This window comes from Procambarus clarkii, chromosome 58 (assembly GCF_040958095.1).
Source record: "Procambarus clarkii isolate CNS0578487 chromosome 58, FALCON_Pclarkii_2.0, whole genome shotgun sequence".
Classification (NCBI taxonomy): Eukaryota; Metazoa; Arthropoda; class Malacostraca; order Decapoda; family Cambaridae; genus Procambarus; species Procambarus clarkii.
The window spans coordinates 16776496-16793488 of NC_091207.1; the positions used below are offsets into that span (position 1 = coordinate 16776496).

At 40.0% G+C, this 16993-nt stretch overlaps 1 protein-coding gene across 1 annotated transcript in view; it reads right to left on the reverse strand.

The window, feature by feature from the left end:
- LOC138353569 (uncharacterized) overlaps positions 1 to 16759 on the reverse strand; it is a 36920-nt gene extending 20161 nt beyond the window's left edge. Inside the window, exons 1-3 of the mRNA XM_069306754.1 lie at positions 16619 to 16759; positions 14872 to 15009; positions 1889 to 1927 (exon numbers count right to left, since the gene is read on the reverse strand). Of these exons, the coding sequence (XP_069162855.1) occupies positions 1889 to 1927; positions 14872 to 15009; positions 16619 to 16759 (318 nt within the window). The remainder of the gene's footprint in view (positions 1 to 1888; positions 1928 to 14871; positions 15010 to 16618) is intronic.
- Positions 16760 to 16993: the final 234 nt, after the last annotated feature.

The window sequence follows — 16993 nt, forward strand, 5'->3', positions numbered from 1 at the left end:
GCATAGTAGGCTCAGAAGTGCGTTCTGGCTACTAGGTACGACATATATATATATATATATATATATATATATATATATATATATATATATATATATTATTAAATATGACCGAAAAAGTAAGATTAATAATTCTAACACGAATTTTCTCAATCTTTCGTACATTACGCTTCACTGTTGGAGGTAAATCAAAAATCACTTCTCCAAAATTCATTTTTATTTCTAGTCTGACGCGACACGGGCGCGTTTCGTAAAACTTATTACATTTTCAAAGACTTCACAAATACACAACTGATTAGAACGTATCTCTGATTTTATATCTACATTTGAGTGAGGTGGGAAGGGTGATGTGGCATTAACACAAGACAGAACAGGAGGGGATATTAATAGGGTATTAAAAGTATCAACACAAGACAGAACAGAAACAATGGGTATTGAATAGAAGTGTTTGTAGAAAGCCTATTGGTCCATATTTCTTGATGCTTCTATATTGGAGCGGAGTCTTGAGGTGGGTAGAATATAGTTGTGCAATAATTGGCTGTTGATTGCTGGTGTTGACTTCTTGATGTGTAGTGCCTCGCAAACGTCAAGCCGCCTGCTATCGCTGTATCTATCGATGATTTCTGTGTTGTTTACTAGGATTTCTCTGGCGATGGTTTGGTTATGGGAAGAGATTATATGTTCCTTAATGGAGCCCTGTTGCTTATGCATCGTTAAACGCCTAGAAAGAGATGTTGTTGTCTTGCCTATATACTGGTTTTTTTGGAGCTTACAGTCCCCAAGTGGGCATTTGAAGGCATAGACGACATTAGTCTCTTTTAAAGCGTTCTGTTTTGTGTCTGGAGAGTTTCTCATGAGTAGGCTGGCCGTTTTTCTGGTTTTATAGTAAATCGTCAGTTGTATCCTCTGATTTTAAAAATCAGAGGATACAACTGACGATTTACTATAAAACCAGAAAAACGTCCAGCCTACTCATGAGAAACTCTCCAGACACAAAACAGAACGCTTTAAAAGAGACTAATGTCGTCTATGCCTTCAAATGCCCACTTGGGGACTGTAAGCTTCAAAAAACCCAGTATATAGGCAAGACAACAACATCTCTTTCTAGGCGTTTAACGATGCATAAGCAACAGGGCTCCATTAAGGAACATATAATCTCTTCCCATAACCAAACCATCGCCAGAGAAATCCTAGTAAACAACACAGAAATCATCGATAGATACAGCGATAGCAGGCGGCTTGACGTTTGCGAGGCACTACACATCAAGAAGTCAACACCAGCAATCAACAGCCAATTATTGCACAACTATATTCTACCCACCTCAAGACTCCGCTCCAATATAGAAGCATCAAGAAATATGGACCAATAGGCTTTCTACAAACACTTCTATTCAATACCCATTGTTTCTGTTCTGTCTTGTGTTGATACTTTTAATACCCTATTAATATCCCCTCCTGTTCTGTCTTGTGTTAATGCCACATCACCCTTCCCACCTCACTCAAATGTAGATATAAAATCAGAGATACGTTCTAATCAGTTGTGTATTTGTGAAGTCTTTGAAAATGTAATAAGTTTTACGAAACGCGCCCGTGTCGCGTCAGACTAGAAATAAAAATGAATTTTGGAGAAGTGATTTTTGATTTACCTCCAACAGTGAAGCGTAATGTACGAAAGATTGAGAAAATTCGTGTTAGAATTATTAATCTTACTTTTTCGGTCATATTTAATAATATATGTCTACAGGAAAGACTGCTACCAAAATATACTAATATATATATATATATATATATATATATATATATATATATATATATATATATATATATATATATAATATATATATATATATATATATATATATATATATATATATATATTCTTTGTACTCACCTCATACTTCTCACTTCTCTGCTGTAGGCCTACACTAACCTGCAAGACAAAACGAAGAATTAATCATAAGTATCAAATAATTATCAAGTTGATGAATCAGGAAGCATGTTGATGAATCATGATGAATGGGTCATGAAGGTCGATCATAACTCATGTTAAACAACCCAATATTGGCTTAGAAAATCTATGTAATAAAGAAAATTTTACTTTACAAAAATATATAATAAATTACTGACACAACTTTAAATTAAATACTCTAAATTGCATTAAATTGTAATAAATATACATTCAAGAAATTTGCAAAACTCAAAATAAAAGATTAATGGGCAGCTGTAGAAAGAATGCGTAAAGAACAAATGGGGAATAAATACCTAAAATCAGAATAGAGACAATAGCCAATGGACGGGACGAACTGTACGTACGGGACATGAACGGTCAAATCGTACACAGACGTTTGGTTTATTGGATTCCCCGGGCAGACAGAGCAAGCAATAAGGAATTACCTGTCGAAATAAACTGAACTTTCGACGGGGAAGTGACAGGGCGAAAGGTGTAGAAAGAGGTGCTGTTCAACAGTGACCACAGAACCAGCGTGTCAAACAGTGATAGTGACTGTTGCAAATGCAACAGCTGTGCAGTTAGGGAAGGGAATTATCAAGAGAAATCTCTAAGCCGTTACAACTATATAGCACCTAACAGCTACAGGCGAAACACCGACAGCAGAGCGGGCAACAGCAGCAGCAACAGCAGCAGCAGCAACAGCAACAGCAACCACCCAGGCAGTATTACCAACAACAATGACTAATTCAGCCCTGCACCAACCAACCCTCCCTCCCTCCCTCCCCCCCCCCCCCCCACTGCCTTTTGCACCGGCTTAAGAGTTCAAATCATTTTCTGATATAAAGCGATCATTGCAGTCTCCTGATAATGGCTAAACTGGGGAAAATATTCAAAATGGCCGACAGGGCTGGCCCAAAAAAATGCCAGCATCACCATAAATACCAACTTTTGGACATGGTAACAAACTAAATTTGACTGAGATGACGTGGAAAGAATTTTCTAAATATAACCAAATTTGGCTTGACCTGATTTTTTTTTAGGACCCAAAGTTGATTTTAAATTAATTTTAATGAATTATATTATTTTTAAAATTACCATAATAATTTATGGCAATGGAATTAAAGTATTAAGTGCCGATACAAGGAGGGAAATATTATAAACAGGATCATTTTGTGGAGCTGGTTCTCCTACCTTAATCTGCTTACCCATCTATTCCTTTCCCATCTTCTTCCTCTGCCTACCCACCTCCCTCCGACCCATATGGGTGGTGTAGGAACCACCCATGTAAGTGGTGGTGACGAGAACCACACATGAAGATATTTATTTGAGCAATTAATCAGATTGTTTCCCAAGCACCATCATACACAGGAGGTGATTGTGGACCAAGAGCTAGCTTCCGACCCTCACAATTCTCTCCCTCCCCTCCTTCTCCTTTATCAAACATTCTCACTCACTTCCCGTACGTAACGCAAGAGATTAAACACCATGTATTTCATCTTCAGTATGTTTCTCTCTCTCTCTCTCTCTCTCTCCCTCTCTCTCTCTCTTTCCCTTGCAATTTCATGTTTATCGCTTCTTCTCGTCCTCCCTTCATCGTTCATTGCACAAGGATCAACAAACCGTGAATTTCACGACCCATAATTATTTTTTTACCTCAATTGCTGTCTCTCCCTTCCATTTCCGTCCTCTCCCTTCCTGTCCCATCTACGTTGATGCAATAAATTCCATAATTGTTTAATATTTCGTAAGCTTATATTTATCTGATGAATAAATCCTGGTCACACACACACACACACAAACACACACACACAAACACACACACATACACACACACACTGCCTCAGCCCAGGCGGAAACAGAGGGGCAGAGTTTATTTTACCCTGGTGCACCTGTTCACCTAGCAGTAAATAGGTACCTGGAAGTTAAACGTGTGTGTGTATGTGTGTGTGAAAGAGAAATATGTAGTGGATATGGCCAAAGGAAAAACAGGTCTGCGGTTAATACATTTGATAACCGACGGTTAGAAAGGCGGGGTCCAAGAGCTAAGAGCGAGTTCCTGCAGGCACAAATAGTAAATACACACATTACACACAGCCATCGCTATCGATGGCTACTACCCTGGCGACCTAAGTTCGAATCCTTGGGGGATTAATTGAGGTCTATTAAGAAACTGATGCTTAGGGACCATTTAAGCTTATATATATATATATATATATATATATATATATATATATATATATATATATATATATATATATATATATATATATATATATATATATATTAGTATATTTTGGTAGCAGTCTTTCCTGTAGACATATATTATTAAATATGACCGAAAAAGTAAGATTAATAATTCTAACACGAATTTTCTCAATCTTTCGTACATTTCTTTTCACTGTTGGAGGTAAATCAAAAATCAATTTTCCAAAATTCATTTTTATTTCTAGTATGACGCGACACGAGCGCGTTTCGTAAAACTTATTACATTTTCAAAGACTTTAGTTTACAAATACACAACTGAATAGAACTTACGCATCTCCTATTTTATATCTACATTTGAGTGAGGTGGATGGGGTGAGGTGGCATTAATAGGGTATTAATTTCATCAACACAAGACAGAACAAGAGGTGGTATTAATAGGGTATTAATAGGTGTTCTGTCTTGTGTTGATGAAATTAATACCCTATTAATACCACCTGTTGTTCTGTCTTGTGTTGATGAAATTAATACCCTATTAATGCCACCTCACCCCATCCACCTCACTCAAATGTAGATATAAAATCGGAGATGCGTAAGTTCTATTCAGTTGTGTATTTGTAAACTAAAGTCTTTGAAAATGTAATAAGTTTTACGAAACGCGCTCGTGTCGCGTCAGACTAGAAATAAAAATGAATTTTGGAGAATTGATTTTTGATTTACCTCCAACAGTGAAAAGAAATGTACGAAAGATTGAGAAAATTCGTGTTAGAATTATTAATCTTACTTTTTCGGTCATATTTAATAATATATATATATATATATATATATATATATATATATATATATATATATATATATATATATATATATATATATATATATATATATATATATATATAATTACATATTTATTAACATATTACGGTGAGAAACGATTTATTTCATTTATTTTTCCTATTTTATGATATATTCAAATGTTGATAACCAAAGAATCGACAATACGTGGAGTTCATTTCAGACCATTTTTATATAAGTGAAAAAATGACGCATGCTTTTTCCCGCCAATAAAACGCTGGCAGTCCTTTATAAAAATGTGTCCGATAAATTATCAAACTTTTACACAGCGCATGAAGAGTCCCTCCAGCATGGCGCTGTGATTCTACCGTCGGGCGCACCCTCTCCTCCCCTGGGTGATTGTGTGGTGATTGTTGGTGATTGGCAGCGCCCGAAGTTCTTCTGATTGATCTTACGTGGTTGAACAGTTAGTAGTGACCTATGCTTCACCCCTACTGTTTAATTGTTAGTGATCGTACGGTTGGCAGTGATGTATTTACATGAATTGACCTGAGGGCCATTACCACTAGTGACCTCGACGAGGACAGGAAGCCGGCGGCTTGTCCAAGGTCCCCTCGTGAATTGGGTGTGGGGGAAACCTTATATGTTTCGCTGGCTGATGGTACGGCTGGCAGCGACGTATGCTCCCCACTGCCAGATCTTACAATACGCTCAAGAACCAGCCCCAGAAATCGTATTTTTTGCAACACAGTATCAACGTGTCGTACTGGCAGTGGTCAACGGTGAGGCGACACTCGTCGCACGTCGGTCGCATAGGTAGATTGAGATTGGGAAAGAGACGACATAATCATTGGTCTGGCAGCGGAATGGCGAATCCCCCCCCCGCACACTGCCCCCCTACCCAATCCCGTTCGTGAAATACGCGTTTTATGTATACTCGGCTCATGTTTATATCCCACATATTGCACCCGAACAGATATTTGCAATTTTCGCAAAGGATGGTACAATTTCAAAGACAATACAGCCGGTTGGAAGCGCTGGATTACAAGTTTATATTTTTGTTATAGGAAGAATATTGTCGTACTTCGGGGTAGGCGATGGTGACTATATCAAGACTTGCAATGTTGCTGCCGCCCGGCACTTCATTCTCGACCGCGCTGGGATGCGAACGCGTCCCAACGGAGCGACGATGCTGGCAATACTGTGTCCGATAATCTTCTCAGCCAACTGCTCACCAACTCCCGACACGGAAGGGAATTATCAGGAGAAAGCGCCCATACGACTATATATACATATAGTATATATATATATATAGACTATATAACTTGCAAGGCACTATTAGTTAGCACTAATATTGTCTTCCGTGTCACGAAGGCAATATTAGTTTTAACTCACATTTAAAATAAATAGAGAATGAGTTTTATATTATGAAATATAATAGGATTTGCTAATTACATAATAATTGCAAATACCTTTTGTTTAATGTATGCTCATTTGAAAAGTTTAGTACTTATGTATATTTAATTACGTGTATACACACACACACACACACACACACACACACACACACACACACACACACACACACACACACACACACACACACACACACACACATATATATATATATATATATATATATATATATATATATATATATATATATATATATATATATTATAGGAAAATAGTATTCACATTTATCCCAAATTCCATCACTTGCTCCGGTCAACAGTTTTAACTTTCGTTAAATCTATGACAAAAGTTCCTAGTCTTAACAAAAAGACAACATTAAATAAATTATATATTAATATTTTTCACTTATCTAAAAGATGTTTATTATCAGGAAACACTTGATATGTCATTTTTTTCCTAATAATACACTCAAATTTTGACGCTGTCGACAACAACGTACAAATTCCGGTACTTTATTAGTATTAAAAGCACCAAAATATTGACGCTATCCTCGGTCTGGATAGCTTACGAAGGTTCTGTCAGTTCGATAACTTCGGGCTAGGCAAAAGCACTTCAAATTTAACGATTTCCAGCTCGTAAGAACGAGCTGTAATGTCGCAGTTGACTAGCAAGATCACTTAAGACACAAAGGTTATCTCTAGCCGCCCAATCTTAACAAATATAACACCTATTTTATCTTAATTATATTTTCTACAGTATTGCTGAAAATATATTGTTCATATTTCCACACAGTTCTTTAAGTTCAAGTTATTTTCCACCTTCACGGCGGCTCATCGAGAGTCGGGTTAGGAAACTAAATGTAAATGTGGCGGGCGTTTTCCGCAGACTTAATTTGCATGCTTTACCCAGCGGGTATGGGGCACCTGAAGCTTTGCGATCACTTTATTAACTCTCGTGTCCTTGATATCCTCATAATACTTATTTAGGAAATGTATATGTTTATCTCTCAGAATGCTCGCTAATACGTTTATTGCTTGTGATGTGTGTTTATGTATGTATTAACACGATGTACTGAACGGGGTGAGAATAGCTTGAGCTACCTCATCCCTTTGTGTGTATTTTACATCAATAAACTTATTTCAATTTCAATTTTTCATAATACAGCCACTGTGAGGCAGTGCACACTACTGATCACACGGCCATGTATGACTAACTATCCTGTGAGATGGGGAGTATTAGCATGGCGTAGTTAGCTCTCAACACACTATGTAACCCCTCATATTGTCGAGAGTAGTTGCATAAATGTTGATATACTTTTGTTATTGTAATTAATATGATTAATTATACAAAAATCTTTTCAGCCTTTATAGTGACAAAAGGATGAAGGGGTGAGCTGCTACCAGATACCATACTGTTACTCCAGCGATTAGGCAATGTTAATTGAATGAGTGCAATAGAATGTGTGGGAAGTCTTAGTAGTTTTAGCAGCCCGTCCTCATAATGAAAGGCCAAAACCCATTCCATGTACCCGCCAAACCCCCTGTTTGTGACTGACAAACGGTTTACACACGACTCACAACTCATGACGTTCGAACACTTTCGGAACAAGTGCTTCGTTGACCACTTTTGTTCGAACCACAACGCTGTAATTGCTTCACCCACGTACTACAAATAATAATGGAACCTAAACACCTAACCAATGTCTAAATATGCACAATAAGCTAATATAAAATCATATTAATTTATATTTGAGAAAATTCCTATTTTGAATGAACAGCATGTTAAAATTGATGAATACGTCTTTGGGGTTGACCGCTGGGTGGAATGGACTTGGTATAAGAACGGGTTGAGTTTTAGGCAATATTTTGAAGTTTCGTGTGTGGGAAGTCTTGGCGATCATGAGAGATGGTGTGGGAGGAGAATGGTGAGGAGACTGAGATGTAGAAGAGACGGAGAAGGAGACTTGGGTATTGAGAGACTATTGTGTGGGAAAACACTGGAGTTTGGCGCGAGAATTCATCTCGCATTATACAGAATTTACATAAAGCTGCATCGTGCAATAAACTGAGATATAATCTATCGAAGTTGCAACGCATAAATTCTACATATAACACATATGACATGTTTATCTTGCGCATGATCAAACGACATTTTATTCATGTATAATATTCTACACATTTATAAATCATCTGTATTTAGTGACTTCCTGATTATTTGTTAACACAGACCACTAATGTAATATCCCGTGCTTTGAAAAGTCCAGTCCCATTCAGTATTTAACGCTTTGCATACCTAATTAGGTCACGTATTTGACGTTTGGCATAAAAAGTGACAAATTGGTGTTTTGCATAAATGCCGGATTAACATTTCGCAATTTTTCTGTCTGATATTTATACAACATTTTGGAAGTTTTATAAAAATCTTAAAAATTAAGCCAATAAGCGGTTTTTCTGATGAATTCCTTCATATTTGTGTTAATTTCTTTTCGTTTTAGAAATTAATGGCAGTAATTTTAAGTATTTGGTGGCTATAATACATGTTTTGTATGTATTTTATGGTAATAATACATGAATTTTTATAGATATAATACACATACTGAATTTCATGGTTATATTCCATGCAATTTTTTTCTAAGACTGATCAAAGATGTTTTACTTTAATTTTCGACTAAAATTTGCCCCCCTGGGCGTATTATGTAAGAGTGAAAAGACTCTTATATCAGGAGCACTCGTGAACTTTTTTATTTTTTGAAAATGATTTTTTCCTCAATTATGACAATTGGCCGAAACATCGTTACCCACAACTGTCTTAAGGCGAGGTCAGGTTGTTAACTGTGACGACATGGGGCCCTTGTTGGGTCAACACTGTTTGCACTTGACCATTATGGCCATTACCCGTCTTCATTATTTTGTTTGCTTGTAAAATACATTAATATTTATTGTTTCTTGGTGGACATATCTTTTTTTACTGGTTACAAAGAGGTCCAGGACGGGTTCAAGACGGGTCAATGACGGGGTCCAGGACGGGTCAATGACGGGGTCCAGAACGGGTCCAGAGCGGGTCCAGGACGGGTCCATGACGGGTTCAGGACGGGTCCGGGACGGGTCAATGACGGGTCCAGGACGGGTTCAGGACGGGTCAATGACGGGTCCAGGACGGGTTCAGGACGGGTCAATGACGGGTCCAGGACGGGTCAATGACGGGGTCCAGGACGGGTCAATGACGGGGTCCAGAACGGGTCCAGAGCGGGTCCAGGACGGGTCCAGGACGGGTCCAGCATGGATCGCTACAGCGTCATTTTCCTTCCATATGTATGGGTAAGGATATTTGTTCCAGCTCCATTACTGTGACCTGTTCTCTACTTATGAAGGAAGGTTATTGAGATCTGAGGTAAAGTTATTACAATTAGAAATTGTCTTCAAAGATTTTGATGACGGGATCATAGTTATTAGGAATCGTTGTAAAGGCGGAACAACACGAAAGGTTTCGAACCATTTTAATGTCGAGAGTGGTGCAGCAAGCGGGCTAATCCAGCAGGTTGCAAAAACACAAATATTAATGTAAATGGAAATTACACAATTTATTGGAATTGAGTCACAATCTTATTTTAATATATGGTTTGTTTAATGTAAGATCTAGTGAGATAAGAAGTATTAATTTTCGCTGACTACGTGTTGAGGAGAAGAGACTAGTACAGAGTGGTAAAAGACGAGGCCCAGAGGAGTATAACAATTTGGTCAAATGTGACACATAAGAGGCAGGAGTCACTGCACTTGTGGGCTGTTGGCTCGGTCGAAGTCTTGCTCGTCTAGAATAAACCATTTTCCTCCATGTATCCATCAAGACATGTTTTTAATGCTTACTAAATCCTTGTTCCCAATGATGTTGGCCACTTACCTATTCTACTCGTTTACCACTCAGCCTCTTCTCTTGATTTTGACCAACGTATTTTGACCAACTCTGTCCATGGGACAGAGTACGAAGCAGTTACGCAAGTACTTACGAACGTGTACATCTTTCCTCAATCTTTGACGGTTTTGGTTACATTTATTAAACAGTTTACAAGCATGAAAACTTCCCAATCAACTGTTGTTATTGTTATAAACAGCCTCCTGGAGCTTCGGAGCTCATTAACTGTTTAATAATTGTAAACAAAGCCGCCAAAGATTGAGAAAAGATGTACAGGTCCGTAAGTGCTTGCGTAACTGTTTCGTGAATCTGACCCCAGCCTCCTAACCTAACCTAACCTAACCTAACCTAACCTAAACTAAACTAACCTAAACTAACCTAACCTAAACTAACCTAACCTAACCTAACCTAAACTAACCTAACCTAACCACACACGTACGAACTCAAGCAACCCACCTAACTTGCAACCCTCCTAAATTATAGAGTCCCATGTTAAGAAAAAACAGATATTTCGTGAGCCGCTAGTTTTCACACTATGTTACAGTTGGTGAGTTGGTTACCATAACGTACAAAACGCGACCTATTAGTTGAGAGGGCAGGTTGCCTTGCTAGCCACCATAGCAACAATGGCGAGGGCCCAGGAAGGCAACGTTGAACTTCGTCATATTTTGCCGCTTGCATAATCCTTTCGGGATTTAAAACTCGTTATATTTTGGTAAAGTTATAATGATGTAGTGAATAACACGAGAGGGAGTAGCTAATTAGAACCTACATGTGGTAGCAATGGTACTGACAGAACATTGTTAATGACAGAACATATATGACATTGATGTGTCATATATGTGACACATCAATGTCATACATATATGACACCTTACCAGTAACTGGGACCTTACAGAAATATAGAGCATATCGCCACATTATATTCACCACCTCATTCACCGCACACCACACTCGCTCCCCCTTCACCATACTCACCCCCTCACTCACCATCCTCCCCCCCTCCCCCCTCCTCCCTCCCACCACACTACACTCTCGCCAAACAATCCACAAAACTGCACATTTTGCATGCCACACATTACAAACATTGGCAGAGCGAGAGCCAACTCGTGTCAATGAGGCAGAAGTAATCTTGTAATTTAATACCCCCGCCTATCCTACATGTTTATGTAGCGATCAGTTATTAGAACATAAATGTAATTACCAGTCCCATCTGTGCGACATCAATCACAGCGCAATATCATGTGCGTGGGGGCAAAGTCAAAGTTTATTTTTTGTTATCCAGTTCACGAGTGAGTGGCGTTCCTGCTGTAGTTGGCGCTGGGCTTGACGCTGCGGGTCACGGCTTTTGGTATGGTTTAAGAAGTTTTTATTTATGTAAATGTATTGTTTTTCTTGGAGAATTTTGTTTTTTCTTATATATGATGACCATACCACACACACCAGAAGATTAAGAGACAACGATGTTTCGGTCCGTCTTGGACCGAAACATTAAGTCGTTTTACTTAAACATAATTAAGTCGTGTGTGATGATGGTCCAGGACGGAGCGAAACGTCGTCGTTTCTTGATCATTGTTATATATATTCATTTGAATTGGATTCGAATTGTCAAATTTGATGTTAATATTATCATTTAGTGTCAATATTTTATAATTAAATTGTTAAAACGGGCCTACATGTCGGGGAATCGCCTTAGTATACCTAACCTGTAATTCATCTAGCTTGCTAAGACTGTTAGCAAGTTACCTAAAATAACACCAATATACCTAGTGACGGTAACAAGCCTATAATGTCATCATATATACCTACAGCGGCGCCAGTGTTGCTAACTCGGTATGAATGTCGAAAACTGCCAAAAATATGGCTAACCAGGAGTAAACCTTTGTATTTAGAAAAAAACATTTTTTTTTTTACAAAAATAACTAATATTGAAGTAGGCCAACACACTTTATAAGTCTGCATCCTCCATCACTTCTATCCATACATCATCAATCCCTACTCCCTTACGCCATATCCACCTCCGAGCCCCCACCTTTCCTACTGCCATTTAATTTTGTCTTAAATCATACCCCTTTTCCTCTTTCTATCCTGAGCACTAGACTCTCTATCCAACCACTTGGGCTGGATGGTAGAGCGACGGTCTCGCTTCAAGCAGGTCGGCGTTCAATCCCCGACCGTCCAGGTGGTTGAACACCATTCCTTACCCCCGTCCCATTCAAAATCCTTATCCTGACCCCTTCCAAGTGATATATAGTCATAATGGCTTGGCGCTTTCCTCTGATAATTCCCTCGCTCCCTCTTCTCTATCTCTATTTCCCTCTCTCTCTGTCTCCTCTATGTCTGCCAGTTATCCCCACCTCTTCCCCCCTATCCCCCGTCCCACAAAACCCCACTCGGGTCGTCCTGGGGTCGTAGTTCACCGCCCTGAGTTATGTTCCACATATATACAACAGTTCGGCAAATTTGCAAACGATACTTGAGCCATAAACACCCATAAACATCATTACGGATTTGCTAAACGATTACAACAAATTAATTATCGTATCGAAACGGAAGCGGCAGCCGAAATGGTCTCCTCCGCCTCTCGTTCGGATGAGGGAGGGAGGGGCGGGAGGGGGAAGTGAAGAAAGGGAGGGAGACAAAGCGGGGATAAAGAAGGGGGGAGAAGGAATGGATAGAGAGAAGAGAGGAAGGGAAGAGACGGGAGGGAAGAGGAGGGAGGGTACCTGGTCCAATAATTCATAGATGCCCGCTGTTGCTTCGTGAAAGTGTAATGATTCCACCAAGAGTAATACCAAAGGTAGCCCCCCCCCCCCCCAGGCACGAAGCCACGGATTACAACACGTGCATAGTACCAGAGATAGTGCCAATGAAGAGCAAGAGGCAGTGCCACTGTAGAACAAGGGGTAGTGCCACTGTAGAACAAGGGGGTTATGCCAATGAGTGCCAAGGTTTTCAAGGCGAGGGCCAGTGAGGGCCAGGTAATGTAAGACGGCATTGCCTTCAGTCTGATATCCGGGAACGGAATCTAATTTGCATCGAGTTGGAGATAAATGGTGAAGACCTGGAACACACGGGGTGTAAATACATCAATGTACACCGCCTGTTTATTGACCACCAATTGACCATTGACCACCATTGACCACCGCCTGACCATTAACTACCGTTCCACTGTATTGATGCATGTGGTTCAGTATTTAGCCACGTAATGTTTGCATCAGTATGATGTTTCAGAGGGACACACACACACACACACACACACACACACACACACACACACACACACACACACACACACACACACACACACACACACACACACACACACACACTGTAGAAATAAGTCCAACATGTTGACCCGTACAAGTTTTACCAGCACAACAGCAAGGATACATTCTCCTGGGCGATGATTTGGGTCATGAAATACTATCAACAACAGTTTACTGATGTGTCAAGAAGGTGTTAAATATTAGTGAATACATATTAAACTTCAGCGGAAAAGTTAATAACTTGGCAACAATTTAATAGACTAAAGCAAAATAAAAAATATATTTTTAAAACATTAATAATTTAAGTAGCAGGTATTTTTATTCTTCTGCATGAAACTAATTTAATTTCTTAATCTTTTAAAGGCTTTGAAATCATTAAAAATAATTGGATCGATGATTGGATATCCCATTGCCCATCCCTTACCTAAACCCCATATCCCGTCCCAGCTGTCCCCAAATCCCGTCCCATCTATAGCTCCTGTTCCCTCTCTTCCATGGCACCTTTGACCTCTTTATAAAGCGTTCACCTCCTTCCCTCCACTCCACAAACTACCCTTTCTCTAAACATCGTTCTTTCTCCTCCCCCGTTTCCTATTTTCTCCCCACCGTCATATTTCCCTCCCTTCCCCTCTCACCCCTTCCATCATCCTCCCTCACCCCATTGCTCCCGGCCCCACCCTAAACGGAAAGAAAAAAAAAGACAGTCCCACTGAAGACATCAAAGTTTATCAGCTAATAAATTCAGATAAAAGTCCGTTCGGATGAAAAAGAGAGGAGAGGAGCCGGATGCCAAGAAAAACACCTCACCTTGGAGTTAAAACTTGGGGCCGGAGCACCTTAACCGGCCATTCACTTGTATTTGTTCAATTATAACTTTTACAAAGATATTCTCCCTGACGTTTTCATCCGGAATTAAGCACAGCTGAAGGATTATACGATTTTTTTTCTCCTTCATCTTTGTGTGTTTCTCTGTGTTTATCTGTCTGTCTGCTTATGTCTGTCTGACTGTATTTCTGTCTGTGGGTCTGTCATCCTCTCCGCCTTGATCCCTCTCTATCCATCTATCCACTTGTTTAAATCTCTATCTCTGTCCTCCATCACTCCCTCCCCGTCTCTCCCTTCCCTCTCCCTCCATCACTAGCAAGAGCCATTCAGTGTCAATATGTTTCGTTCAGTGTTTGTCTGAATTCTCGTGGCTGTACACCACCTAGATGTGCTTCCAGGGTCGAGCACTAGCTCCCTAGGCCCCGCCTTTCCAGCCTCTGGACACAATGACATTATTTATCCCTCATGTTTCTCATGGTTTTTTTATATGTTGCTAATTGAGTTCACCTGGTCAATCTCTTCTTGCAACTTGCAAGCAACTGTTGCAGTGATGAAGTGTCTCCTGGGGTGTGGCTGGCTCCTCTGCGTCTCCAGCTGGCATCCGGCTCTCCGGCTCTCCAGGTTATCTTTGTCAACATTACATCCCTGTCCGATGTTAATGTCTCTCAAAACTTAAACATTATCAAATCTCCCCATTTCTTCTATCTTGTAACGTTGTGAGGAGGAGTCCGTGTAGTCCAGTCCCCTCAGTTCCGGGACCGGTCTTAAAGCACACTTCTGAGAATTCTCTATTTGTTATTTTATTTTACATTCAAGTATTGGCATAACATTTGTTTATTAAGGCGTCCTGTACATACCTGTTGCGTTGCTCCTGGCAGTATGGGTTCGAGTCACTTCTGGGGTGTGAGTTTTCAGTTGGTTTGGTATATAATGTTATGAAAACATTAGGTACTTGAGCGGTACTTAAAGATTAGCAAACATGGTGTGTACTGTTGATGTTATTTTCTTGACGTGTTCCTCAGGCACAAAGTTGGAATTTAACTCCCAAATTGTTTTATTATTTTCCTCTTTCCAGAAGTTGTCTTTTTTAACTTCTTCTGCTCATGCGGGCTTCTTTAATTATTCCTATCGTCATTACTTTGCATTTGTCCGGGCTGAAGTCTAGCAACCATCTTTTGACTAATGCAGCAGCGCATGCAGGTCTCCTTGTAGTTTCTCGCACTCTCCTCTTTGTTTCCAGCACTCTTCATCAGCTTTATATTCTGGTGTATCACCTTCGCCTGGTCATTTACACATATCAGGAATAGAATGGGCTGTAGTATCCACCCTTGAGGAACCCCGCTTGTCACCTCCGGCAACTCTGTATTCTCCCTCCCTCTCTCTGACTCCCACCCTAGAGTTCCCCACCCCCTGTCATAGCACTTTTCCAGGTATAAAGGCTTTGTTATCAAGTTTATATTGAAGCCTTTTGTGCTGGGCTGAATCAAACACTCTTTGCCAATCAAAGAATAACCCGTCAGCCCACTCCTCTCTCTCCTGTTTCATCACTGTCTTTCATAATAAAAGTTTTATACATTTCTTAGTCATCATTTACATTAACTGAAGCTATGTTGTTCCTAGAGACAAAGTACATGTGATTCTAAGTTGCCGCTATATATGTCCTTCCATGACCTTGTAGGAAATGCATGCCAATGGCAGGTGTTTAGCTTCAGAAACATATCTGTCTTGTATATACGGCATACACAATAGCTGTTGCCTATTTCTGTGACAATTTGTTTGCAGTGAAGAATTGAAGAACATTACAAAGGGATAACACAGTGCCCCTGTTACCTCTTTCAGGATGCAAGGTAAATTCTAAGACATAACTTTCCATCACTTGGCAGGTTCTCTACCTTCTGGTTTCCTTATATTAGTCTGTATTTGACTTTTGAAATATCTGTCTGCCTCCAGGGGAGCCGGTCGGCCGAGTGGACAGCACGCTGGACTTGTGATCCTGTGGTCCCGGGTTCGATCCCGGGCGCCGGCGAGAAACATTGGGCAGAGTTTCTTTCACCCTATGCCCCTGTTACCTAGCAGTAAAATAGGTACCTGGGAGTTAGTCAGCTGTCACGGGCTGCTTCCTGGGGGTTGAGGCCTGGTCGAGGACCGGGCCGCGGGGACACTAACGCCCCGAAATCATCTCAAGATAACTTCAAGATAACCTCCTTCCACACGTGCTTAACTCCACTATCTGAACGCATTCCTTGAGCTTCACCTTGTGTGAACGGTTGGTAGACTTCTTAAGCAGCCAAGACTGTGACAAGCGTTCGAGCCGTGGTTCAAGAGTCTTCTCAAAGCAAACCTGGTTTCCGGAACGTGTGTTTCCCTCACTATATTCAGAAACTATATTTTCCATATTCAATTTTCATTAGTTTACCCTTCCATGTATTTTGTTTTTCTTGCCCATTTTCACTTTTTATTCCATTTTCTTTCAAGTTTCAAGTGTTTTTCTCTCCATTTATCACGTTTGCGGTCTTTTTTCCCCTTCATGCTCAAAGTTTACGACTTTCTTCCCTCCCTAGCGCTTACATCTTTTTTTCCCTCTCTCTCCTACTGCCACAAGTTTACGATTTTGTTCCCTGTTGTCACG